Source organism: Elgaria multicarinata, chromosome 17 (assembly GCF_023053635.1).
Source record: "Elgaria multicarinata webbii isolate HBS135686 ecotype San Diego chromosome 17, rElgMul1.1.pri, whole genome shotgun sequence".
NCBI lineage: Eukaryota > Metazoa > Chordata > Lepidosauria > Squamata > Anguidae > Elgaria > Elgaria multicarinata.
This window is the reverse complement of record NC_086187.1, coordinates 18,006,608-18,033,926: the sequence shown is the minus strand read 5'-3', so window position 1 is coordinate 18,033,926 and position 27,319 is coordinate 18,006,608. Positions and strand designations below refer to the sequence as shown.

General features: G+C 46.8%; 2 protein-coding genes across 2 annotated transcripts; both read left to right on the top strand.

The window, feature by feature from the left end:
* The first annotated feature begins 4,103 nt into the window (after window positions 1–4,103).
* On the top strand, window positions 4,104–11,734 carry COQ7 (coenzyme Q7, hydroxylase). Its single transcript, XM_063143022.1, has 6 exons — window positions 4,104–4,182; window positions 6,171–6,370; window positions 8,780–8,894; window positions 8,979–9,118; window positions 10,045–10,113; window positions 11,563–11,734. Exons 1-6 carry the CDS (start codon window positions 4,110–4,112, stop codon window positions 11,638–11,640), a joined length of 675 nt encoding a protein of 224 aa, XP_062999092.1. The 5' UTR covers window positions 4,104–4,109; the 3' UTR covers window positions 11,641–11,734.
* Window positions 11,735–15,558: 3,824 nt separating this feature from the next.
* ITPRIPL2 (ITPRIP like 2) lies at window positions 15,559–17,106 on the top strand. Its single transcript, XM_063143473.1, has one exon. It carries the CDS (start codon window positions 15,621–15,623, stop codon window positions 17,097–17,099), a length of 1,479 nt encoding a protein of 492 aa, XP_062999543.1. The 5' UTR covers window positions 15,559–15,620; the 3' UTR covers window positions 17,100–17,106.
* The last annotated feature ends 10,213 nt before the right edge of the window (window positions 17,107–27,319 follow it).

Sequence of the window (27,319 nt, the reverse complement as noted above, 5' to 3'; positions counted from 1 at the left end):
GCTGGCCTCTGGCACTTATGAACAAGAGTTTAGTCCTTATGGAACCCTCACGGGTAAACCAGTGACTCTCCCCTTAATAAAATTCAGGCCACCAAACTCCAACTAACAGATGATCAAGTGTTAAGACTATGGGCGTGCATTAATGAGGTAGTTTACGGTTCTCATTCACAGGTTAAAGGCACCCGGACGAGCCCTGCCACGACCACCGGCCAAAGTCTGCATCTGCATCAAGGTTCTTCAGTGGACAAGAGGACCCTGGTGCCCAGGTGGAAACGTCCCTACCAGATCTTCCCGGATCCACACATCACGCTGCAAGAGGGCCGTTGACCCAGACTTCGCCAGTCAAGTGTAGACAGCAACCGAGGCGGCGCGCTCAAGGACAACGCAGGCGATTTCTCCCCGAAGCTGCCAAAAGCAGGTGTTGACTGCTTCTCCCAAGACCCAGCGGATCATGCCCCTCTACAAATATTTAAGGGCCATAATAATGCCCAGCCACTCGCCAGAAACCAAAAAGGTTTCATCCTACTGGTAGAGTTGGCAAAAGTCCAGCAAGAGCCAAATGCCAGCTGCACGAAGACAGACTTAGCCAAGCAGCCAATGATAACTGAGATGGCTGCCCTGTTCCAGTATGGTGGTCTTGTTCTTTTTGAACTGTGCTTTATGGGAAATAAAGGAGGGTATAGTACAACTAAGTTTAACTGTAGCAGAAATAGATAAACTTACCAAACTGTTAGATATGTGCTTTAATTGTTTTCAACGTTAGCTGTTTTTATGCTGCACCCCCAGAACTCACCCCTTGCACCCTCGTTAGACCTCTGCAACCCTAACACACACCCATTCTGGCCCCAGAACCTGTTTTCAACCCCAGCAAACGTGTGGTGTAGAAGTAATGATGAGAGTGCCTCTGAGCGTCTGCAGAGTGCTTTCAACACCCACCCTGTATAGGCTTGGGAAGCAGCATTCTTTAGCAGACTTCACTTCTCAGTTCCTTTGCAGGGGACTGAGCGGCTCCCTTCCTCAACTATAGGCAGCCTTAGCTCAGCTGCAGAGCATAACCTTTGTCCGCACAAGATCCCAAGTTCGATTCCTGTCCAGTCCAATTCAAAGGGTCTGGTAGCAAGCTAGAGGAAAGATGAGAACTTGCCAGTCAAAACAGATGGCACTGTGCTAAAGTGGATGGACTAAAAAGGCAGTTTCATATGCTGGCATGTTCATTTATTTAGGGTGACCATCTGAAAAGGAGGACAGGGCTCCTGTAGCTTTAACAGCTGTATTGAAAAGGAAATTTCAGCAGGTGTCATTTGTATATATGGGGAACCTGGAGAAATTCCCTCTTCATCACAACAGTTAAAGCTGCAGGTGCCCTGCCTGCTTTTAAATCTAGTATAGCTCCTGCACCTTTAACTGTGGTGATGAAGAGGGAATCTCACCAGGTCCTCCTTTTCATATGGTCACCCTAAAATAGTACATAATCATAGAATCATAGAATAGCAGAGTTGGAAGGGGCCTACAAGGCCATCGAGTCCAACCCCCCCTGCTCAATGCAGGAATCCACCCTAGAGCATCCCTGACAGAGGGTTGTCCAGCTGGTCATTTTAGGGTGACCATATGCTACGGGGTTTGGCAGTGCTAAATGGTATTACCCCCATATCCCTGGGTTAAACCAGGAAACGGGTCACTTTAGGAATCCTAAACAAGGCATTATTAAAAGAAAACCTTTTACATTATTATGGACAACAGAACAGTGGAAAAAATTGGGTTCACTTTGAATACAACAGCAATGGTTGAGTTAGTTGGTTGTAGGGTTATACTGCTGGTTGATAACTTACATTTTTATATTATTGTAATTATTAGTTTACCTTTATTGTTACATTGTCAGTTTTTTTATTTATTGAGATATCAAGATGTATTCTATTCAAATAATGTGACCAGGCCCCAGTGAAAACTGTTCTAATCTCACCACTAAGGCCATATTGTGGGTGCTCTCCAAATAGTGTACACATAAAAATCTGCAAACGGCTATGCCCGGAGTAAGACCTTCAATAGAAATTGACTTGTGAAAATCTAGTTTTATTTATTTATTTATTGCATTTCTATACCGCCCAATAGCCGAAGCTCTCTGGGCGGTTTACAAATTTAAGGCAATTCAAAACAAAACAATAGTATAAAACCATAATATAAAATATAATAAAAAAGCACAACCAAGATAAAAACAGCAGCAATGCAAAAATACAAATTTAAAAGAGCAAAGTTAAAATTAATTTATAGACTGTTAAAATACCGGTAGAATAGAGGGCTTCACCTGGCACCTAAAAGAATATAAAGTAGCTGCCAAGCGAACCTCCTTAGGGAGCTCATTCCACAGCCGGGGTGCCACACCAGAGAAGGCCCTGCTCTTGGTAGCCACCTTATATTACATCTCAAGTGTTACAATGTTTTAAAGAGAGCTGCATTTTCTTGCTTAATATTAAATCTCACTGAATAGGCCTGAGAAAAGATTGCTTCAGTAACCCAATCATTCCTCTCTTTTTTCTCCACCCTTAACTGGGAGTAACTCCTATTATTAAAAGATGGTTTTTAATGGTTCCTCCCTCCCTCCCCCTCCCTCCCAATCCCCTTTCCTTTTGTGTCCTGTCTTTTAGATTGTAAGCCTGTGGGCAGGGACTGTTAAAAAATACTTCTGTAAGCCGCCATGAGAGCCTTTTTTGGCTGAATGGCAGCATAAAAATGCTTAAATAAATAAATAATGGTGTGCTGCTTTTAATGATGTACTAGTTTAAAATGTTTGAATTAGTTGTATGTATTTTAATGGTGTTTTTATTTGTGTGGTGCCCCGCCTCGATCCAGAAGGAGAGGCGGGTAAATAATAATAATAATCTCAGTGAGGCTTGCTTCTGGCTAGGGCACGATCCTATGCTGGAAGTTGTAGGACTTTTTTCTGTCTAGAGAATTGCACCTTTTGCCTTACTGCATATTTCCCATTTTCTGTTTAGTCTAGCACTAAACATTTGGATAGGAGCATTTCCTCTCCTATCTACAGTGTTCTTTAGCCATTTGTTTTCAACTGTGTATATTTATTGTTTTATACTGTATGTTTTTATTTGTACGCCGCCCTGACATCTTAGTGATATAGAGCGGGATGTAAATATTATAAATAAATAAATAAATAAATAAATAATAAAATATTTCTTTTTCTAATCCAGGACCTTTTCCTTTTAAAACAATGGAAAATAATAATTGTCTTTTCTACTGGTCTTGTATGAGGACAGCAAAAAGAACTACCATAAAGAAATTTGTACAGCAACTAAAAATACATGTTGAATTCAGATACATTGAATGTCTCACTTGTTCTTTATTTCAGCGATTTTAACATTAATGTATTTTGTAGAACAGGTTGGTGTTACTTGTGAGCTGTAGAACCAGACATGTGACCAAGGCCACGCCCCCTTGGGGTGCAGATGGGGCCGCCCCTTTGGGGAGCGGGCATGATGTTGGGGTGGGCATGTCTCCTTGAGAGCAGCCCTATCGTCCTCCTTTTTGGTTTCCAAAATATGGTCAGCCTATCAAAGGGGCATTTCTGGTTTCCTGTCAATACAATACTTTATTGTTTTGAACTGTTGTACATACAACAACATGAAACAATAGTAGGTTGACTATATGAAAAGGAGGACAGGGCTCCTGTATCTTTAATAGTTGCATAGAAAAGGAAATTTCAGCAGATGTCATTTGTATATATGGTGAAATTCTCTCTTCATCACCACAGTTAAAGCTGCAGGAGCTACACTAGAGTGACCAGATTTAAAAGAGGGCAGGGCACCTGCAGCTTTAACTGCTGTGATAAAGAGGGAATTCCTCCAGATTCCAAATATATGCAAATGACACCTGCTGAAATTCCCTTTTCAGTACAACTGTTAAAGATACAGGAACCCTGTCCTCCTTTTCATAGGGTCACCCTAAACAACAGGACACATTTGTTACAAGTCTATGGAACAAATCATGGTTCTATCATCTTTTTGTTGTTCCTATCTCTAGGGATGGTTGTGGCCTTTATATTGGACGTCATCACGCCGCGTCTGTGGAACACGTGGGGCAGGGAGGGGGCAGAGAGGATGGCGGAAGCAGCGGCTCTGGCGGGGAAGGGGCTGCTGCGCGCTCAGTGCCGGCGCGCCCTCTGCAGGGAAGGTATAGCGTGGGATACCCGGATGTTTGTCTGCCCTCTTCCTCCTCCTCCGCGCCTTCCTCCCTTCGTCCCCTTCGCCCTCGTTTGCCCTTCTCTGTCCCCTTGACCGCCTCCCGGGTCAATGCCCTGCCTGGCCGGATTCTTGGGGGACCCGCTGTGCCTCTTGTGATGATAGTGTGTGTGTGTGTGTGTGGAATAGCTGAGGTTACAAAGCAGTGAGGACAAAGCGCTCTGTGCATGCTCAGAGACAGTTTTCATTAAATTTGCCGCTTGCATTTTTTGCCCATGGCTAGCCCCGCTCCTTCTTGCTCAGTCCTCATAACAACCCTGCGAGGTGGGTTAGGCTGAGAGGCTGTGACTAGCCCAAGGTCATTCCCAAAGCTTCATAGGGCTGAGGGGGTGGTGGTGGATTTGAACCTGGAACTCCCTAGTCTGCCTGTCTAACGCAGGCTTCCTCAACCTCCTCCTCCCTCCCAATCCCCTTTCCTCTTGTGTCATTTTTTTTTTTTTTTTAAAGATTGTAAGCCTGTGGGCAGGGACTGTCAAGAAATATTTTTGTAAGCTGCCTTGAGAGCCTTTTTGGCTGAAGAGCAGGATAAAAATGCTTAAATAAATAAATAAACCTGGAGCCCTCAGGTTTGTTGGACTACAATGCCCAGTGTTCTTCTGCTGGCTGGAGGATGCTGGGAACTGTAGTCCAATGTGGGAGTTGTAGTCCACCTGGAGGGAGTCAAGTTAGGGAAAGCTGCTCTATTGGCTACATTGCAGTGACTATTTAATATCAGCTCATTTGGGTCTTAACCTGAGCTCTGGAATGAAATCTGCCTTTGCTGCTTTTCCCTTCTATGGTGGCACTGAAGAAGGAATCCTTACTAAGGCTTCTTTCCCTTTCCTTTGTTGGGCAGAAGGCTTTCACCATCACCTGTTACCTGCTCATTTTGAATGGAGGTGCCAGGGACTGAACCAGAGGCGATTTGCACACTCAGCAGGTGCTCTAGCCATTAAGCTACAACCCCTCTTCCTTCACTCCAAGAGCCCTGTCCACCTTTCCTCATTAATCACCTTGACCCTGTTCAAACAATACGCTAAGCCATGGTTAGGCCATTGAAGCCTTTTGCAGCAAGTGGTTAGTGAGCGTGTTTAAACCATGGTTTGTAGCAACCATGGCTAGGAATGGTTCTCACAACACGCTAAGCCATAATGTTTCGCTCAAAGTGCTTAACCACTGTGGCTCAGCGTGTCGTCTGAACAGGGTCCTGTCATGTCTCAGGATTCCCTGTAGCTCCACTTTAACCGTATTACTAATCCCAACTATTACTATTAGGATGGCTGCTAAATAAGTCGATTAATCTGTGAGTGATTTATTAATTAAATGTTTATGCTGCTCTTGATAACAAATCACAAAGCAATGTACACATGCAATAACAATAAAAGACAGAAGCAATAATAGAACAGTACTATTAAAACTCTACCAAAAAGTTACTTGATGTTCATGAAGCGGCATATGAGAAAGAAAGCCATCATTTTAAATCAAAACTGAACTTTATGTTTGGATTGTGTTGCACCAGGCATCATTTTTGAAGAGGCATTCTGCTTCACCCTTTCTCGCTAGAGGATGCTTCTTTTAAGAACATGCTTGCCTCCTACAGCTTTTATAAATGCTATTTTGTGAGAATAAATAACATTTATAAAATTATTGCGTGTGTGTGTGTTAGTTGACCAAAATGTTTTTAATTGATTGGGGCTTAGTCAACCATCCCTTCTGTTTCTGATTCTCAGGTGTGAGTGCCGATGCAAACGCAGCCAAAATGGCACCACCCATGCAGAAGAGATAGGTATTGATAGATTTGTCAGAGCTGTAGAAAAAAATCTGGTGGGGAAAAAAAAATCCCTAGGGGGTGAAGACCTCGAAACACCAGCCCAACAAGAACTGAAGATGGCCAAATTCTTGTTCTGTTTCTCTGATAAATCAAATATTGCTCTTCAACAGGTGGAAGAAGAAGATGGGGTTTGCAATCTATAAACTCCCCGCGTAGGTTTTGCAGCACTGGAATGGCCTTAGATAACATCAACAAGCCGCTTATTGACCGCATAATCAGAGTGGATCATGCAGGCGAATTTGGGGCGAACCGCATTTATGCTGGGCAAATGGCAGTCCTAGGAAGAACTTCCTTAGGACCAGTTATTCAGGTGAGTATCATTAGATGTTTATTTTTTCTGTCTGTGATTCTTCTTGTATATTTTAAAGTCAAGCTTTAAGCAAAAGTAGAGGGCTTGATTAAAATTAGCTACCGAATATCTTTCACCACTTGTGACAACCGAGATTTAGGCTGCTTTTAGACATTTTTATTTATTTGTTTGCTTGTTACATTTGTCTCCTGCCTGTGTGGTAGGTTAGGCTGAGAGTCAGCGACTGAGCCAAACTTTCCCAGGGAACTTCATGGCTGAGTAGAGACTAGAACTTGGGTCTTCCCAATCCGACATTCAAACCGCTACACCACACTGGCTCTCATAACGTTCTTGATTCTCCAAACCATCGTTTGGAAGATTGAGAACGAAGCCCTGTGTTTATGAGTTCCCTATTCCTTCTTCCCCATGCCCCGGGATGAATGAATTTCTTGATTTCATCCAAACCTTACTTTGCTACGTCTGAACTGGCAAAGCTGGGCTTGAGTGAGTCTTAGAATAGAATCATAGAATAGTAGAGTTGGAAGGGGCCTACAAGGCCATCGAGTCCAACCCCCGCTCAATGCAGGAATTCCACCCTAAAGCATCCCTGACAGATGGTTGTCCAGCTGCCTCTTGAAGGCCTCTAGTGTGGGAGAGCCCACAACCTCCCTAGGTAACTGGTTCCATTGTCGTACTGCTCTAACAGTCAGGATGTTTTTCCTGATGTCCAGCTGGAATCTGGCGTCCTGTAACTTGAGTCCATGATTCCGTGTCCTGCACTCTAGGAGGATCGAGAAGAGATCCTGGCCCTCCTCTGTGACAACCTTTCAAGTATTTGAAGAGTGCTATCATGTCTCTCCTCAATCTCCTCTTTTCCAGGCTAAACATGCCCAGATGTTTCAGTCTCTCTTCATAGGGCTTTGTTTCCAAACCCCTGATCATCTTCCAAACTAGGATTGAGAACCCCCAGTTTGCTCCTGTTTTGCAGTCTTGATTTGGAGGGCTCGCTCAACCCATAGTTTGCTGCTTCGAACCCAACTTTAGATTGTGGTTCAGTCAAATTAGGAAGTTTTTTGTTAAGGCAGGAATTCAAAGGGAGGCGGGAGCATGGCCCGGCCCAGCCCTACCATTAGGCCAAGGGAGGCAGCTACCTCGGACGGCAGACGCTGAGGGGCGGCGAGCACCAGTGAAGTGATGGAGAATAGAGCTAGGTGTGCCATGCACCCTGCTCTATGCCTCCCGAGCTAGACTGTTGCCCTCGGATGCGGTAGATGACGCCATCCCAGATTGATTCAACTGTCAATTGGTTTGGGTTTTGTTTATGGAAAGAGGGGACATCATCTTGTCCTTCGCCTGAAGCAGCAAGATGTCATGGGGCAGATTTGACCATGAGGCTTGTTCCCAACTGCAAACCCACAGGTACAAAAACTCAGGCCCAGTGGTCAAATCTGGCCTGTCTCAGGCCCCAATCTGACACTTTGGGGTTCTCCAGCCGGCAATGCCCTCTTTACCTTGATCTCCAGTCATTTAGTGGTTTTCTGGATTTTATGCATTTCCCCCTCCACTCTTAACAGGCTGAAACCCCTCTCCTAAGGGCTTAGTCACTGGCAATAAGAGCTCTAAGCTAAAACATGCTGGTATTTTAGACCTGCTCCTTTTACCTCTGCCTCACCCACTGCTCAAGTGCGCCCCCCCAACCCATCCCAAACACACACACACTAACTTCTCTAAAATAGCCTTTGGGCTAAAAGAGGTTCAAACTCTTTCTCCAAATCATATTGTGACTGAGCGTGTTCAGAGGAGGGCAACAGAATGATCAAGGGTCTGGAAACAAAGCCCTATGAAGAGAGACTGAAACATCTGGGCATGTTTAGCCTGGAGAAGAGGAGATTGAGGGGAGACATGATAGCACTCTTCAAATACTAGAAAGGTTGTCACACAGAGGAGGGCCAGGATCTCTTCTCGATCCTCCCAGAGTGCAGGACACGGAATCATGGGCTCAAGTTACAGGAAGCCAGATTGCGGCTGGACATCAGGAAAAACTTCCTGACTTAGAGCAGTATTAGAGCAGTATGACAATGGAACCAGTTACTTAGGGAGGTTGTGGGCTCTCCCACACTAGAGGCCTTCAAGAGGCAGCTGGACAACCATCTGTCAGGGATGCTTTAGGGTGGATTCCTGCACTGAGCGGGGGTTGGACTTGATGGCCTTAGAGGCCTCTTCCAACTCTACTAATCTATGATATCTTCAGATTGCTTCATTTCTGTGATTTTGTTTTTCAAGTCACTTAAGGGTTGACGTTGTTCATCCAAATCATTTAAGAGATGCTTTTCCTCCTAGGCCATCGTAGCTGTGCTGCTAAATGTCTTTTTTTTAAAAACCCAACAAAAAAAAACCCAACACTGTGCTTTTTTCTGGTTTTGAATACAGCAAATGTGGGATCAGGAAAAAGCCCACTTGAAAAAACTCAACGAATTAATGATCTCGTACAGAGTCCGCCCGTCTGCTCTATTGCCTTTTTGGAATCTTTCAGGTTTTGTGTTGGGTAAGGCTCAAAAATGCTTCCTCTGTTTTAATCCAGATACCTACAGGAGGGCTGTGTTTGATTTTTAAAATCCATCTGTTCCAGGGGCTGGCACTGCCTTACTTGGGAAAGAAGGCGCCATGGCTTGCACCGTGGCCGTAGAAGCAAGCGTATCGGAGCATTATAACAACCAAATCAGGAAACTCGTGGAAGAAGATCCAGAAAAATACAGGGAATTATTAGAGGTATCTTTTAATATGTTCAAATATCAACGGTGCAGCTTAGTTATGGTCTTATGAGAAACCCCCCCTCCCTTTAGATGGCCATGTATATTACTTCGGTTGTGAAGCACACAACTGACTTGGAAAAAAGGAGGCTAAAGGGAGACGTGATAGAGGTGTACAAAATTATGGGCTATTTCTTTAAAATATTTCTTGGCTGCCTTTCAGGGTAGAAGCCCTCCCAAGGTGGCTTACAGCAATAAAATATATAAAAACTTTCAAAACGTTAAAAGCGATAAAAACATGAGTTCAGTAAAATGACAGTGACCCTGTTCAGACGACACGCGTAAGTCATGGTGGTTAAGCATTTTGAGCTAAACGTTATGGCTTCGTGTGTTGTGTGAACCTTGACTTAGTGTCGTGTGAACCATTCCTAACCATGCTGGCTACATAACCATGGTTTACACACGTTCACTAACCATTTGTTGCAAAAGGGTGAGCGGCCTAACCATGGCTTAGAGGGTCATCTGAACAGGCCCATTAAAAACAGCAACAAAAGCCAACAGTAAAACCAGCAATAACGACAAGGCAAGAACAACAACAGCAGCAGTCATATCAACAGAAGACCAAGGTAAAATAATGTTTTTCAAGGCCTTCTTAAAAGCCTACAATGGCAGAGCATGTGGGACCTCCGATGGCAACTTGTTCCAACGGCATGGGCCCACTGCAGAGAAGACTACAACTCCCATCAGCCTCCACCTTTAGCTATGCTGGATAGTGCTGATGGGCATTGCAGGCCAGCAACATCTGCAGGGCCATAAGTTGCTCACCCTTTACGGCTGCATCTTAAAATGCTTTCTAAAGGGTGCAGGTTTTGCTTGTAATAGAATGACGTATCTCAGTTGTCTTGCATAGAAGGTAACACAGATGTTCCTCTTTGCTTTTACAAGACAATAAAGAAATTTCGGGATGAGGAGCTGGAGCATCATGACATCGGGTTGGACCATGATGCAGAACTGGTAGGTGTAGCACAGTCACATTTCCAGGGCCTGTGATGCTCCTAGTGTCCTTGGGCTGCTGATGGCACCTCAGCCCTGCAACAGGCGCTAGCATAATCCTGGGCCCCTTGCAGGTAGCTGGATATGGAAGCCACCCACACTTTAATTATCCCCATGGTAACATCATTCCAGAGCATTATGGGAAATTTAAATGATGGGCCATCACCTGACGTTCCTATGATGTCCTTGAATGAGGGCCAGGATCTCTTCTCAATCCTCCCAGAGTGCAGGACATGAAATAATGGGCTCAAGTTACAGGAAGCCAGGTTCCGGCTGGACAGCAGGAAAAACGTCTTGACTGTTAGAGCAGGGGGTTGCATCTGTCAGAGATGCTTTAAGGTGGATTCCTGCATTGAGCAGAGGGTTAAACTTGATGGCCTTATAGGCCCCTTCCAACTCTACTATTTTATGACTCTCTGGGTGCTTCTGGTCTGCCCACAGGAAGCCAGATTCTGATTGGATATCAGGAAAAATTTCCTGACTGTTAGAGCAGTACAACAATGGAACCAATTACCTAGGGAGGTTGTGGCCTCTCCCACACTAGAGGCATTCAAGAGGCAGCTGGACAACCATCTGTCAGGGATGCTTCAAGGTGGATTCCTGCAGTGAGCAGGGGGTTGGACTCGATGGCCTTGTAGGCCCCTTCCAACTCTACTATTCTATGATTCTATGGAAGTGCCAGGGGGATTGTGGGCAATTTAAATGGCATGCAGCTCACCTGCTACTGCACACCGCTGCTGCTTTGCCCCCCAGTAGAAGTTGGTAAGCCTGGCTGGAGGAGGCTGCTGTTGTTGGAAGGAGTCACGTAGAGTGGTTGTGGGGCAGGAGGGCTTCAAATTTTGATCTGGCCCTCTTATTGATAATAATTGATCCATTCCAAAGCACACTTATAACCCTAAATGGGGGTGGTGGTTGCAATTAATGTGGAGATTGGCACAGCCCTTGCACAAGAGTGTCAAATAGGTTAGTTCCAATTTGACAGCTTTTCTGTTACGGTGTTTCACTTTTTTGCACCTCAGCCATTGGGATATGTTTCTTTGTTGGTTAGATGCTTAAGGGTGTAATCCTATGCATGTTTAGACAGAAAGATGTCCCAGCATTCCCCAGCCAGCATGGACCTTTGTAGGACTTTCCCCCTTCCCCCCTGTCTAAACATGCCCTAAGCCATGTTTGCATGTGCTTATATTGTAAGGACTCTTCTATTCACTTCTCCCACCTGATAAAATAAACTGTTGGGACTATTCATTGCTTGGGCCAAGATCCAAAGAGCTAATTGAAGCACCTGAGGGGCCTTGCATCCGCAGTGGTATTTCTTTACTGTGCATTAATATAGCCGCAAGACTCTCTGAACTATTGTAATCTGTTTCAAAGTAAGTTATGTATACTAAATGTTCTTTCTCTTTTGTACAGGCTCCAGCATATTTGGTTTTGAAGAACGCTATACAAATTGGATGTAAAGCAGCGATATTTTTATCAGAAAGGATATAGTGACTTTTGTGTGTGTGATAGTCTAATAATGTTGAATAAGGAGATTCTTGCTGCATCGTTCAAATAATGTAAAACTAAAGTTATACAGTGGAAAGTGTGTTGTTTCATTCTGTCCGTGCAGGTTTGGTAATTTTCTTGTGCTTACAGCAGCGCCAGACATATTGAAGATTGATGGCTTGGTAGGTTAGCTTTTAGTAAATTTTGGAATCTTAAACAACTGTATTCTAAACGTTGTTTTTGAAAATTCATCAACACCAATTATATTTGCGTATATATTAATAAGGCAGCTCACCGTGCTTTCAGTGCGCCTTAAAAGGAAGTCTTGCTGTGTGAATATTTGCAGCATGGATGCAGCCGTAAAGCGGACCCACCCCAATTGTGGGGAGTGGGTGAGGCATTTAACTTGTATGTTGATCCTAAACTGGAAGTAAATCTCCAATCGTTATGTAAGCGATTAATATTGCTTTCACAAAAATTGAAGTAAGCCTCATTGAAATCAATGTTGAGTTATCAGTCTGACGTGCAAATTCTGTTGAAAGTGATGCCCTGCATTTCAAGAAAATGTCATAAGAACATCAGAAGAGCCCTGCTGGATCGGCCCAAGGGTCCATCTAGTCCAGCACTCTGTTCACACAGTGGCCAACCAGGACCCACAAGCCGGACATGGGTGCAACAGCACCCTCTCACCCGTGTTCCCCAGGAACTGGTGTATACAGGCAGACTGCTCTGATATTGGAGGTAGCACATAGCTATCAAGATTAGTAGCCATTGAAAGTTGTCTCCTCTGGGAATTTATCCAACCCCCTTTTAAAGCCACCCAAATTGGTGGCCATCATTACATCTTGTGGTAGCAAATTCCATAGTTTAACTATGTGCTTCGTGAAGAAGTTCTTCCTTTTATCTGTCCTGAATCACCCACCAATCAGTTTCGTGGGATGACCTGAGTTCCAATATTATATGAGAGGGGTAATTTAAAAAAATTAGATCACTCTAATCTAAAAATCCCCAAATACTTTAGTCCAGCACTGCTGTCCCCAGAACCTTCCGGATGCATTGGAGTACAACTCCCACGATCCCAGCCAGCAGGATGGGAACTGTAGTCCATTACCTCTGTGTTGGGTTAAGGGTGCATTAGCCTTTCTTTGGACTCATTCAGAAGACAGCTTAAACCATGTCTTTAACCATGGTGGTTAAGCCAGAAAGCCAGGCTGTGTTCAGAAGACACCTTAAACCACGGCTTTAACCATGGTGAATAAAGCTTTTTGCTTTATTCACCATAGTTAAAACCGTGGTTTAAGGTGTCTTCTGAACACAGCCTGGCTTTCTGGCTTAACCACCGTGGTTAAAGACATGGTTTAAGGTGTCTTCTGAATGCGGCCTTTGTTATTATTTTATTATTATTTATTTATATAGCGCCATCAATGTACATGGTGCTGTACAGAGTAAAACAATAAAATAGCAAGACCCTGCCGCAAAGGCTTACATTCTAATAAAATCATAATAAAACAATAAGGAGGGGAAGAGAATGCACCAAACAGGCACAGGGTAGAGTAAAACTAACAGTATAAAAGTCAGAAAAAAATCAAGTTTTAAAAGCTTTAGGAAAAAGAAAAGTTTTTAGCTGAGCTTTAAAAGCTGCGATTGAACTTTGTCATGTAAAGCCTCTGTCCCCTGTTCATTTTGATTGCCATTTCTGTACCTTTTCCCAGCTCTACAATATCCTTTTTGAGATGAGGGTAGCCAGAAATGTACACAGAATTCCAAATGCAGCCACACCACAGATCTAGACCAAGGCGTTCAGATACTGGCTATCTTACTGCCTCCTGTTTTATAAGAGGCGCCTGGGTTTTGCAGCCCGCATAGTGATGACTGCACACTACCACACCTTTCTTTCCGCCTGAGCCTCGCGTCAATCGACTTCAACAAAGACATCTGAAATCTCCAGGGCTCTGCGCCAACAGAAACTGACCCTGTAACGGTGGCACCGAAGCAAAACAATAAATTAGCGAACAATAATCTTCCTCACGTATGGATTGCCTTTCAAGCATACACAGAGAGAATAATGAGGGAAGGGAGGGGAATCTATTTTGTCACCCCAGACGAGAAATGTGGCAGAACAAGAATGTCGAAAGAAAAAGACCTTGTTGAAGGATGTTATTAAATCTGTGATAGTTCTTGCAGCCCATGAGAAAATGGGCAAGGTTTAGAGCGATCACAGTACAGCCACCCAAGAACTGGATTTTCCCTGGTGCAAAAAGCACAGAAGTCAACTTCGTGATTTAAAAAGAAAAGGCGGTTAAGCAAAACTAGGTACACTTACCCCCAAGAAAGAAAATACTGAGGGTGCAATCTTGAGCTGTGCAACTTCTGGTTCTGAGTTCTGACTGAAACCCAGAGTGGATTTATTGCCCCACTGACATTGGAGCCACCAGCTTCCACTGTCTGGATCAGGAATGCTGAGCATTGGAACCCAAAACATCTGGAGGGCACCAGGTTGGGGAAGGCTGCTGTACTCTGTAAGTTGGCCTAACCAAGTACAACTAGGAAAAACACACATCTTTCTTCTCCTTTTGCTCCCCACTACCTCCCTCCATGTCAGACTGTAAGCTCCTAGGGGCAGAGTCCCCCTCTCCTCTTTTACTCTGAAACATGTCACGCATGCCAGTGGTGCAATATCACACTCTATCAGGTTTGGCGGATCTGCAGCTACCCGCATCTTCTGGGATCTCCATCTCCCATCAGCTCAAGACAACCTGGTCAATGGTCAGGGATGATGGGAGCTGTAGTCCCACCATAACCGGAGAGCCACAAGTTCCCCAGTTTGGCGTGCCACATACATAACAGATGTCTGCCTTCGCCCCCTGCCCATTTTTTTTTAAAAAAAGAAAAGGCCTGGCATCACATTTTAAGGGTGTTGCTGAGGTCCATCTCCCATCAGGTCCAGCCAGAATGGGCGATCATCAGGGATGATAGGAACTGAAGTCCAAAGGCATGCCCTAGCCCCTTGTGCTGCCCAATTAATTAAGAATCGATTTCTACTTTGTGCAGAGGAGTCTTCCCACCCCATCCCACCTTCCTTTTTTTCTCTTTCTTTCTTTCGCCTCTCCTCCTCCTCTTCCTATCCTTCCCTGGGCTGCCTCTGAACCAACCGGGCAGCAAAGGCGCATGTTGGTTTCTCGGCGCGCCCCGTCCCGTCCTCCTCCTCCCCTCCCCTCCTCTCCCCTCCAGCCACCCACCCACCTCCTCGCTCCATCCCGGACTTTGGTATTTCCTCTCTCTGAGCTCACAGAATAAGTGACGCGGCTCCGTCCCTCTTCCCACTCGGAAGAGGAAGCTTCAAAAGAAGAACTTTTAAAGTAACGGTCCTGCGAGGGAAGGGCTGGAAAACGCAGGAGAAACTTGGGCCGGCTGTCCCCAAATCCCGGGACGGTCCAAATTGGGACCGAAGCAGGAAGCAGCCGCCGAAAAGGCGTCCTCCCTCCGAGCTTTAGGAACGGGAGAACGCTCCGCGAGGGGGTTTAGACGCGCGGCAAAGAGGCGATCCGGTTTCGGGAAAGGGACACCCGGGCGCACAGACGGAGGCGGCGAGCGCTGGCCAAAGCCCCGACGCTGGGAGAGCGCAGAGAGCGGGTCTGAGCTCTCGATCCTGCCGCTACGCCCCGAGGGAGCCGCGCACAGCCGTCGGGGGGGGGGGGGGGCGGGAAGAAGAGAGCGAGAAGGCGGGGAAACACCAGACGGGCGGAGCTGGCAAGCGTCGGAGGGCCGACCGGGTAACCCTCAAAGTTCTATCCGACCAGAGGCCGCGGCGATGGGCTGAAGTGATCCCGTCCCGGCCCCTTCCATCTAAAGACGGGACTCCATCAGCGACACTCTTCTAAACTAAGCGCAGGCGTTAAGGGGCGCCCTCGCCGCAGATCCGCCATGCCCTCGTGGCGCGCTCAGAGGCACTCTTTCCGTCGCCAGCTCCCCCCCGGCTCCCCATGAAGGTCTCGCCCTCCGGCGCCATGACCGCCTACAGCCTCAACGTGCGCGTCTTCTGGCCGCTGGTGACCTGCGGCTGCACGGCGCTCTTTTGCCTCTTGCAAGCGCTGAGGAGCAAAGGCGGAGCGGGGGCGCCGGCGGCCTGGGACTGCGGCTCGGCCGTGCCGCTGCTGAAAGCCTCGCTGCTTTGCTTGCTGCTGGCTTATTTGGCGCTGCGCTACCGCGCCTGGCGCGCCGGGGAGAAACCCGCCCCGGCGGCGCCCCGAGGCGCGAGCCGGAGCCCCGCTGGACGGCGGCGGCGGCGCGGCGCGCTGGAGGAGTTCTACGAGCAGCAGCTGCGCCTCTCGCCCCACGTGCTGGGCCACAGCAAGGCCCACGTCAGCCTGGTGGTGGGCGAGCTGGTGCGCGCCGGCAAGGCCCAGGGCCGCCTGGCGTTGCGCGGCGACTTCGTGCAGGTGGGCAGCGCCTACGAGCAGCACAAGGTGCGCCGCCCCGACGGCTTCGACGTGCTGGTGCCGCTGCGCCTGCCGCCCGGCCTGCAGCTGCGCGTGAGGCCCCGGCAGCCTGAGCAGGCCGGCCCGCGGGGGGCCTTCGTGTGCGCCCTGGAGGTGGCGTCGCCGCCGCCGCCGAGAAGGGACGAGTCCGCCGGGCCGCTGAGCGAGGCGCTGTGCGTGGAGATGCCGGGCGCCGGGCTGCGCTGGTCGTCGGCGCTGGTGCTGCGCTGGTTCCAAGGCCACGTGCAGCGGTGCCTGGGCGCCGTGCGCTCCCGCCTGCAGGAGCGCTGCCAGGTCAGCCTGGCCGTGGGGCCCGGGCGCCCGCTGACCCTGCACATCGCCCCTCGCTCGGACTACGTCTGCTGCCACCTCTCCATGGCCGTGCGCCTCATCCCGGCCGTGCCGCTGGGCGACTCGCTCTACCTCACCCCTCTGCCGTCGGCCCAGCCGGCCAAGGCGGCCGCCTTCTGGACCCTCAACGTGGCCAGGCATGAGCAACGCTTGCTGGGGTGGCTCCGAGAGCAAGGCCCGGCCGACGCCTGCCACCTCAAGTGCCTGCAGATCCTCAAGGGGCTGAGGGACCTGGGCGGGCGCTCCTTGGAGCAGCCGCTGGGCGCCCAGTGGGACGCCGTCCTTTCCTCCTATGTCCTCAAGACGGCCCTTTTCTGGCTCCTGCTGCGCAGCCCCCTGCAAGCCTGGGAGGACCAGTTCCTGGTGGAGAGGCTGGGCGACCTGGTGGCGTTCCTGGCGGACGGCCTGCGGAGGCGGAGGCTGCTCCACCTTTTCTTGGGCAACCCCGGCCTCCCCGACGCCCTGGGCCTGCCCAAGCTCCTCAAGGAAGCCGCGCCGGTCAACCTCCTGGCCGACTTCGAAGGGCCCACCTTGGACAGGGTGGCCGCCCAGCTGCTGAGCACCTGGAAGCAGCTGCCAAAGATCATCCGGATGTACCACGGCCACAGGGCCCGGAGGAGCCATCCCGACTGAGACAGGAACCGAGACCCTCGGCTGCGACGGAGCACCGTCTTCCTGAGAAGGCCTGCAGCCTCATGCGATGGGGTGGGTGGGGGGCATTAGTATGTGACTGAAGCTTCTGTAGCTCCCTTGAGCACGTTCATGCAGCAGAAGGCTGCTAATCCTGATGGGTGTATGCAGTACCAGAGGCAGTGTGGCTATGTACACCAGAAGCTGGGGAACAGGGGTGGGAGGGTGCTGTTGCACTCATGTCCTTCTTGTGGGTGGCCCCCGGGCAGCTGATTGGTCACCACATGGACAGAATACTGGGCTAGAAAGTCCCTTGGTCTGATCCAGCAGGGCTCTTCGTATGGTCTTAAGTTCCCTTTGGAGCATTACAGCGGAAGGAGCGGGCGGGGCAGGAGGGATCACCTAGCTTACCAATGTAGGGCCAAAATGGCACCTTACATGAAGTGTGTGATGCACTGCATGGATGTTAACCCTTCACAATCCAAAAGACACCCACCCCCCAAGCTGCAATTTGCTTTGGATGAGAAACTACTGTCTTTAGCTGCAGGCACCGATAGCAAATTGTCTCTCGTGACCAATAATGGCGTGGGGCTGGAGGGTTTTTTCAGAACTGGGGAGTGCCAAACCCCTCCACCTCCTTTCCAGTATTCTGTCTACATCCCTCCGTGACTGCTATTTTTTTTTTAAAAAAAAAAATTCAACCCAGATATTTTTCAATGCAAGTATGCAAATAATGTTATGTGCAGCTCTTAGGTACAGTTCTTACATTGGTTTGGGACAGGGGTAGGGAATCTAGGTGTTATTGGACTCCAACTCCCATCAGCCGCAGAAAGCATGGCTAATCTGGAAGGCTGTAGACTCCTCAGCCTGGATTGAGGATGTAGTAAGAGCCACGATGTGCCTTTCTCGCTCACTATTTTTCATAATGGCCCCGTTCAGAAGACACAATAAAGCACAGCTTTAACCATGGTGGTTAAGCCAGAAAATCGGGCTGTTGTTCAGAAGACACTTTAAACCATGGCAAAAAGCTTTATGCACCGTGGTTTAAGCCATGGTTTAAGGTGTCTTCTGAACAAAGACCAGCTTTCTGGCTTAACCACCATGGTAAAAGCCGTGGTTTAAGGTGCCTTCTGAACGGGGCCAATGTTAACTTTCCTTTTATGTGCACTGCTTGCCACATCCAGGAGTTAGCGGGGCTCACCTTCTCCTAGTTGTGCTGACATCTTTATAAATAGCAGTGCATTCAGGGGAAAATGCTTGCCACGTGGCCACGGCGAGTGGGAAAGCTACATTGTGTTAGCTTTTTACCGCCTCCCAAATGAACATGGAAGCCAGCCTTCAATACCTGAATTTGCACTATTATTGGATATTTCAGAGGCTTCTAATTAAATAGGATAGCTCGGATATCCCTAATAAAGAGGCGGCATGACGCAAGGGAACGGATGCTTCTGACCTCATCCTAATCCTAATTTCTTTGGACCGAGTCTGATCAATTTTACTTGGACTGACGTGTGATGTGCCAAGGTTCAAAACTGCTCATAAACTTCCTTCATTTGACTTTGGTGATTAGACTTTGCTATAAGGTACCGAATCCTGTGACATTAGGGGTGGTTGGGAGTCAGGTTGGCTTTGGATGTTCATGCCAGGGAATTGGGATACACGAGTGTCCGGCTTGAAGGGGGGGAAATCATGCAGAGGAGAGGTGGAAGTAGCATGTAGTTGCTCCTCTGTGTAAATATCCTTGAAGGCCTTTTAGTGGTAGGACAAGAAGCCAGAGTTAGTTGCAAGGGCAAGAAGCCAGAGTTAGTTGCAAAGGCATGCCAGCACTTAAAATTCCCAGAATTGCTCTCAGCCTTGAACTGGAATGTACTTATGGCCTCCTGGGGTGCCCGATCTCTGCCTAATTTTAATATCTGTAGATGCAACTAGGATTTGTTAAAAAAATTCTTAGCAGGCAAACCCAGCCAACTAATTTCTCATCCAGATCATCTCGAATATAATAAATTCTACCGTTAATTTGCGTCCTGACCCAGGTCATCCTAAACCAATGGCATTTCTGCCCCTAAGCTTAATTCCCATGCAGGGGAAGATTTTGTGGGGGAGTGTGCGTGTGTGTATGATGTAGCATGTGGGGAGGAAGGTTAACCCTTCCCTCCCAGCTGCAATGCCTCTTGAAAACTGACCCCCTGCATGGCAGTTGAGGGGAAAAAAACCCACTAGGGCTCTGTAGAATAGATTTGGGCCTGGGATCCCATGGGTCAACGTCTAGCAATGCCGCAGACGGCTGTGACAGCCTTCAGTCACTAGTATGGCCAAAGACTTTGCAGCCACCGTTCAAACTATTTTAAGTGGGTGTTTGGTGGTTGGCAAAATCAAGGCCTGCGCTTGTGACCCATACGGGTCACATGACCACAATCGCATCTTTTCTCTCTCCCAGCTGAGTCGGAAATCTACGCGTGTGTGTGTGTGTCATGTGATTTGGCTTTTAGCCCGAGGACGTGACGAGTTCTCCTAATTATACCATGTAAGACAAGGGTCAAAAACGAACAGGAGAGATGCGATGCAGCACTGAATGATGATGGGATGAGAAATAGTAACTTATTTCCCCAAGAAGGCACAATGAAATCTAATGGCGTTCAGGGGTCGCCTTGGGTGTTTAAATGCAAACATTCGTATTCAGAGACCAAAAAGAATAGCACTTTATTCTCATAAAGACCTTGGGGGGGGGGGGTGGGAGGGGTGGTGTGTGGGATGCGTTAAATATTTCCTTTGAAGCATCTGAGTTTTAATTAAAAGAAAATAGAACTAAATGCTCAGATTTTGTAATTAGCTGCCTTTTTTTTTAAGGTGGCTGATCAAAAAAACTTTTTATTTAAGAGGTACTGTCAAACCTAAAACAGTGTTTTGCCTTAAGGGCTGCCTTTGTGAATGCTGTTCTTCAGTGCGTAGTTTAGAAGAACCCAGTTTAAAACAATAACAGCAGCAACCAAAAGCTTGTATGAAGCTTCTTGTTACATTGGACAAACAAATTCCCCCAGGTTGGTTATTCTAGTGAATCTCCTGGCACGTGGCCATCTTGACGTCTTCTCAGATTAAAGTCAACAGAAGCTTGGCCTTAGCTGTACAGAAGGCTGCATACCAAAGACTTGAAAATGTCCTTTAGCCTCAACTTTTGCGAGTTTACTATTGCCTTGCCTGGTTCACAGAGTTTTACAGGGGGTGTTCTTGCCTTTTCAACTGAAAGGGAGAGTTTCCCCCACAGTCCCAAGAGCCAATTTAGCTCAGGGAGGGTCTCTTTGGAAAAGTCTTTGGTGACTAGCTAGCCTGGCTCTCTCACCTGCTTTCAACTCCGCCCGCTTGTCTCTGCGGCAGACTCTGGGATCTGTCGACTCCGAAGTCCCCTCTCCCTCTGACTGAGGCTGAGTTCTCAGGGACCATGGCAGGATAGGCTCTGAGTCGTTGGCATTCTCTCTGATAAAGTCCTGGGAAGATTTCCCCTTGACTCCTGGAGAGTCTTGGAGGATCACCTCTGCTTCCTGCCTTGGCTGGTACATTTCTAGAAAAAGATGGAAATCGCTGCATTATTGCCTCCTGGGTGATAGCACTAGGAGCCCTCTGTTTGGAAACATCTTTAGTTTGATGGGAATTTCTCCCAAGCCAGCGTACGTAGGGGTGGAGACATAAAAGTAAAGTTGCATTAAAGCAGGGTTGCTCTGAAACCCGCCCACCCACCTCCAAACCCTTTCTTTTTCTTTCTAAAACATTGTTTACGTTTCTGTAGCCTTGGTACAAACGCATGGTGCGGCAGGAGGATTTTGGGATCTAGGCCATGACCCCTTGACAGGCAAGGGACAATCTGTGGGTAACAAGGAGGCTTTAGAAATCTTCAAGTTCATCCCCACGTGCCTTTTGAAAGATGGAGAGTTTAAAAAGGAAATGCAGCTTTTTGAGGGTGGCAGGCTGTTGCTTTCTGAGTCAAATAGTCAGTTGTGCGTGATCTGTTTTATTTTCAGATTTGGTGCTCTCAGCTGATGACACATCAGGGCGATGGATTTAAATGGTTGATACACCCAGGCCCCGGTGTTTCTTGGAGCGCTGAACCCAAGGAGGAAATGAAAGGGGAGCATGGTAGAGATCAGTGGCAGACTTATGCAGGATATGTCCCAAGGATGTGCTGGTGCCAGCTATGACTGTTCCATGTGGCATGTTGCTCACATAAATACAGTCATGGGGAGAATTTCCATGATTTCAAAAGAACTGCAGGACACGGAATAATGGGCTCAAGTTACAGGAAGCTAGATTCCAGCTGGACATCAGGAAAAACCTCCTGACTGTTAGAGCAGTGCGACAATGGAACCAATGATCTAGGGAGGTGGTGGGCTCTCTCACACTAGAGGCCTTCAAGAGGCAGCTGGCCAAGCATCTGTCAGGGATGCTTTAGGGTGGATGCCTGCATTGAGCAGGGGGTTGGATTCGGCGGCCTTAGAGGCCCCTTCCAACTCTACTATTATGATTCTGACTCATTCCCATGAAACGAGCTCCATCAGTTCTCTGTTAATAACCAAGCGGACATTTTCTGAAGCGTGTGTTTTGTTTTTTAAAATGGGGTACATTAAGCTCTAATATGAGGGCCCGATGGAAGAGCTCCTTGCTTTGTCAGAAACAGTCCTTGTGTGAGATTGCAAACCAAGAGGCCTTATGGCCTCTTTTGACACTTTCAGTTCTCATTCGGCAGGCTACCTTTCTTGTTTACATGTGATGACTTATTTTTGTATGCTTTGTATTCAGTATTTGATAATAATGATGATGATGATAATAATAATGATAATAATAATAATTGGTGATGATGATGATGATATGTTTAGAGGTGTGTCCAGGTATTGCATGAACTTTTAACATTCGTTAGTCACATGGGCAGGAGAGTCAGTTGTCTTCCGAAATGAAACTGCTCCTGTAGAAAAGATGAGAAAGGGTTGGAAGAAATAATAGAAGTAGTGAGAAAAGCGTCCAGGGTAAAGGATCACACAGGTTGGAAGAGGGTCTGAGGAGGGTTTTTTTTTTTTGCAAGGAGGGGGCATTTCTGGGAGTCAGATTAAATGCAAAAGTAGCTGTCCTCCTGTTTCCTCAAGCCCACATCTGTCCCAGCCACGTCGAACGGTTTTCTTAAGGGCTGCTTCTGTCCCTCTGAACCTGCCCTTAGCTTCAGATCCTTAGGAGAGCCAGTGCGGTGTAAGGTTTAGAGTGTCAAGCAAGGACTGCAAAGATCCAAGTTCAAATCCTCACTCAGCAGGGAAGCTCACTGGATGATCTTGGGCCACTCGTGATCTCTTGGCATATAACCTACCTCACAGGGTTGTTGTGAGGATAAACGGGGGAAAAGGGGCATCCATGTACACCGCCTTGAGCTCATTGAAGGATAGTCCAGATATAAACGTAAGCCTTCTCTCTGACCCGTCATTAGTAAAGATGTAATCAGCAGGAACTGGAGACAAGGCCCTTGTGGTGGTGGTTCCACAGCCCTGTGGAAGGTCTGACAAGTTCTCCCCTTCCTGTTTTTGGACACGTGATGAAACCTTTGCTGTTATTGTTACATAGGGTGACCATATCGAAATGAGGACAGGGCTCCTGTATTTTTAACAGTTGTACTGAAAGGGGAATTTCAACAGGTGCCATTTGTATGCATGCAACACCTGGTGAAATTCCCTCTCCATCACAACAGTTAATGCTTTTTAAAAAAATGACTCGGGGGAATACATATCTGGGATGCAACATATAAAATTCCCTCTTCATCGCAACAGTTAAAGCTGCAGGAGCCCTGCCCTCTTGACCAAATATAAAAAAGAGCAGGGCTCCTGCAGCTTTAACTGTTGTGATGGAGAGGGAATTTCACTGGGTGCTGCATGCATACAAATGACACCTGCTGAAATCCCCTTTTCTATATAACTGTTAAAGACACAGGAGTCATGTCCTCCTTTCCATATGTTCACCCTATTATTGTTATTACTTTTATTATTCCAGAAGGCATTTTATAATTGATTTCTGCTGTTTTTAATGTGGGGTAGGGCTGATTTAATATTGCTGAGCTTTAAACTGATTTTTTTAAAAAAAGTATGTTTGTAATGTTATTTAATTTTTCCTTGCGCCATTTTGAAAATGTGGGGATCTTTTTCTCTTTCGGTGGTTTGAGGGCTGTAACCCAGATTTAAGACATTTCTAATGAAAAATGCTCTGCTAAGATGGGTTGGTTTCAATTACAAACCCCTCCACCCGCATAGAAAACAGCAGGAGCCATTGACTTCCATGCGACAAAGAAAAAGGGCTTCTGTTGGGGAGATGTTTGAGGTGAGGTCCAGACCTGTCCTCAAACTGATGAGCTTGCTAAGATAGGGGTGGGTGGGTCACATTTTATTCCCCCCCATCTCAATTGTTTTCCTGCTCACAGTTTCTTTGCTTATTCCCTTGTAAGCTAATGGTTCTCATTCACTTCTATGGACAAAGTAAATGGGGCTACAATTAGGGATAGAGGCCCCTTGCATGTTTAGGCAGAGCCTGCCCCAAACACTGGAGTCATGGGTGGAGATGTATCCACATCAGCACTCATTACCTGCACCTACTAAACCCTCTGCCCCCCATAGAACTTAATGGCTCCCATTTATTTTAGTGGAGGGAAAGTAAAGTGATCGCACTACCGTCTAGAGGACAAAATGATGCATCTCACTGGAAGTGCAGTGTGACTAAACCAGGCAGCTGGAGAATAGGTTTTATGATCTCTAGGAAATCACCAGATTCACCACTGCCTTTCAGAATTCGGTCTCAAGGTACAGGGGAATTGGATGGAGATCCTTAATGACTGAGTCATCCGGAGAGATGCTTCTTGTGTTGCACCAGAGCGATGATTTATTTAAAAGCTGGGTTTATAGATGTGTTTGGCTACATATCCAAACATTTTTGGTGGACCATGGATGGATGGATTAGTTTTCTTGCTGCTGTGTTGTTGTTTTGTTTTTAACGTGCCTTATTCTCTTCCAATCTTTCAGATTTAACTTGGCCATTGTGACTCATCCCTCAGTTTCTGCAGACATTAATCATTAGGAGCTCTTATGGGTAGGCTTAGAAAACCTGCAGGTTGTAGGGCTTGTTTGTTCAACAATATTATAGTTTAATGAGTGAATCTCCATTTAAATTAAAGAGCCATGCAAAGAAGCACATCGCTTTAGACTGCTGTTCAGCGTTTTCTTTTTAAAAAAACTTCCCACAAAGCGTATTTTGAAACCACTAAAATCTAAGTGCACCTTTTTATTTCTTAGCCACCGAGAGATCCAAAGCGTATTTCACTCTGCATACTTACCTGGGAGCAGACCCCGTTGAACCACAATAGCACTTCAGAGAAAACAAGCATAAAATTGCACTGTAAGATAGGCTTGCGATTTCCTGATCACCTATGGTGAGCGAAGATTGCCTCTGGGCGAGCAGGCACAATTTGTTTTACAAAAATTGGTTTCCCCCTCTGCCCTGCTCTTGTAAGATGACACTTGTAAGTTTTGCAGATTTTTCAGTATGATAACTACACCTGCAATTATGGGTACTCTCCCTGATGTTAGTTACGATTTCCTCATTCATAGAGTTCGGCCTTGACCTAGAGGAAGTTCATGTATGTTTAAGAGTTGTGTTAGAAGCAAGAATCTGGCCAGATGTGGCTGCACTATAATAGGACCAAGCAACATCTCCCAAAACCGTTTCCTTTCTGTCCAGTTCTTAAAAGTTGAACCTAATACCCTTCGCTCATCCACATAGCAAAGTTTTTGAAATGAGAACTTGCATTCATGCTTTTTTAAAAACAAGAACACATTCCTCTTTCAGGGTTTGAGTCTCGTTGCAAATTAACGTGAACCAAAAAGACGTAACCTTTGTAATGGACAATCGTGGTACGATGATTGCTTCTGCGTATTGATCAGACCAAATGCATTGGAAAGAACCCTTCTGCACACTTAGAAATGGGAAACGTGAGTCAGTTGGGTTCCTGTATATGCACTTTCCCAGGAATGCTCAAAACAGCTTGCTTTTCAAACATTACAGAGATGTGAAAACAGGAAGAGTGACTTGTGCTTCCTGTTTCAGTGTTTATTAGAAGATGCAAAAGCCCTTCGGATGTTGTTTCGTTCAGCCTTGTATTTAAGCACTAGCCTGTTTGCCACAAGTGACCAGGAATTTTTTTGCAGATGCGTAGGCTGGCCCAGGAGGGATGAAGTGAACCGCCCAGAGAGCTTTGTGAACCGCCCAGAGAGCTTCGGCTATTGGGCGGTATAAAAATGTAATAAATAAATAAAATAAATAAATAAATAATAAGTGCTTCATCCCTCCTTTGCACCTGGTATAGAAATGCAGCAGACTGGGACACAGCTCTCTCACCCTCCTCTGCCAGCCACCTTTTTCTTTTTCTTTTTTTGCAGGCTAGTAGCTTTTGTGAGCTTATTTACAAGGGTGGTTTAGGGACGTGATCCTATGCATGTTTAGACAGAAAAAAAGTCCTACAACTCCCAGCATGCCTCAGCCAACATGACTGTCAAGAGCATGCTGAGTCTTATAGGGCTTTCCCCCCTGTCTAAACATGCACCCAAAATTAACAAAATAAATGCCAGCCCTTAATTGTTCTTACAACTTGGGAGGAGGGGAAGTTGTGTTAAAGATGTTAACAACATTTTTTAACATCACGATTTTTATTGTTGATAAACGTGTTTTTAAAGTTTGCACTTTTGCTTCCATCAAAAGCTGATCGGATTTGAAACTTGCCCCTAATAATAAACAGCTGTTTCCAGTCTCCCATGGCTGCTTGTTTGTGTGCCAAGAGAATGTTGCTTAAGAGCATACTCGAAGGCATTGAAATGAAGAGGAGCTGCACAAAAGCCTATTCATCTCAGGCTATGGTTATGCAAAAGACGTTCCCGGTGGATTATACCTCTCTGCTCCTTCCAACCCTCTCATCAAACCCAATTTCTGTTGCGGATTGCTTTTATCATTGACGGGCGTTGGCAGACCATTTTTAGGCCATCTGAGCTCTTAACGTTGCTTAACGCTTAGCACCGACTTTGGAGATGGCTGAATGTGCAGGATGTTCCTAACCCAGGTGTAAATGTTTGTGTGTACAGATGACGTTGGACTGCAACTCCTCTGAACACGCAGACAAGCTGGAGTGTGTTCAGAGGAGGGCAACCAGGATGATCAGGGGGCTGGAAACAAAGCCCTATGAAGAGAGACTGAAAGAACTGGGCATGTTTAGCCTGGAGAAGAGAAGATTGAGGGGAGACATGATAGCACTCTTCAAATATTTAAAAGGTTGTCACACAGAGGAGGGCCAGGATCTCTTCTCGATCCTCCCAGTGCAGGACACGGAATAACAGGCTCAAGTTAAAGGAAGCCAGATTCCAGCTGGACATCAGGAAAAACTTCCTGACTGTTAGAGCAGTACAACAATGGAATCAGTTACCTAGGGAGGTCGTGGGCTGTCCCACACTAGAGGCATTCAGGAGGCAGCTGGACAACCATCTGTCAGGGATGCTTTAGGGTGGATTCCTGCATTGAGCAGGGGGTTGGACTCGATGGCCTTGTAGGCCCCTTCCAACTCTGCTATTCTATGATTCATACCTCACCATTGTCTATGTTGGCTAGGGCTGCAATCCGACAGCATCTGGAGGGACACATGCTTCCCACCACTGGTCTACAACAGTTTGCATTTGTGTAGGATTGCTGTTCACACAATTCAGTGGTTGAGTGTGGGTTGTTGTTGAGCCATGGATTGTTCGTTGGCTTTGCGTGTCGTCTGAACCCAGGACATTTTCCGCAGGGTGGCTTGTTAATCCTTCATTGTGGCTTGTTGACCACTTTGAATGACCCACCAAGAAAGCATAGATTCTCAAGGTGTCTTGTTCAAGAAAAATCAGCTGCACTGCATGTTTAACAAGCCAACTTGTGGAAAATGTCCTGGGTTCAAACAACACACTAACCCACAGTTCACCAACAACTTGCATTCAACCACTGGGTGTGGGCTGGCATCTTTCGCGAACCCAGTGGTGCTCAGTCAGGGTTTTCTTTCCATCCCTACTTAAGAGATTGAAACTGGGATGTTCTGCTTGCAAAAGCTGCTCTACCACTTTGCTCCAGCCCTTCTTCTGTTGAACAGCGGCTCTTGGGAAAGGATAGAGCAGTAGAGCATGTGCTTAGCATGC

Bases quoted from the DNA above. Each gene is read 5' to 3' on its own strand.
- COQ7 (XM_063143022.1), top strand. From the start codon at position 4,110: ATGGCGGAAGCAGCGGCTCTGGCGGGGAAGGGGCTGCTGCGCGCTCAG. The intron at 8,895-8,978 runs GTAAGGCTCAAA...CATCTGTTCCAG, and splicing joins TCTTTCAGGTTTTGTGTTGG to GGGCTGGCACTGCCTTACTT. The intron at 10,114-11,562 runs GTAGGTGTAGCA...TCTTTTGTACAG, and splicing joins TGGACCATGATGCAGAACTG to GCTCCAGCATATTTGGTTTT.
- ITPRIPL2 (XM_063143473.1), top strand. From the start codon at position 15,621: ATGAAGGTCTCGCCCTCCGGCGCCATGACCGCCTACAGCCTCAACGTG.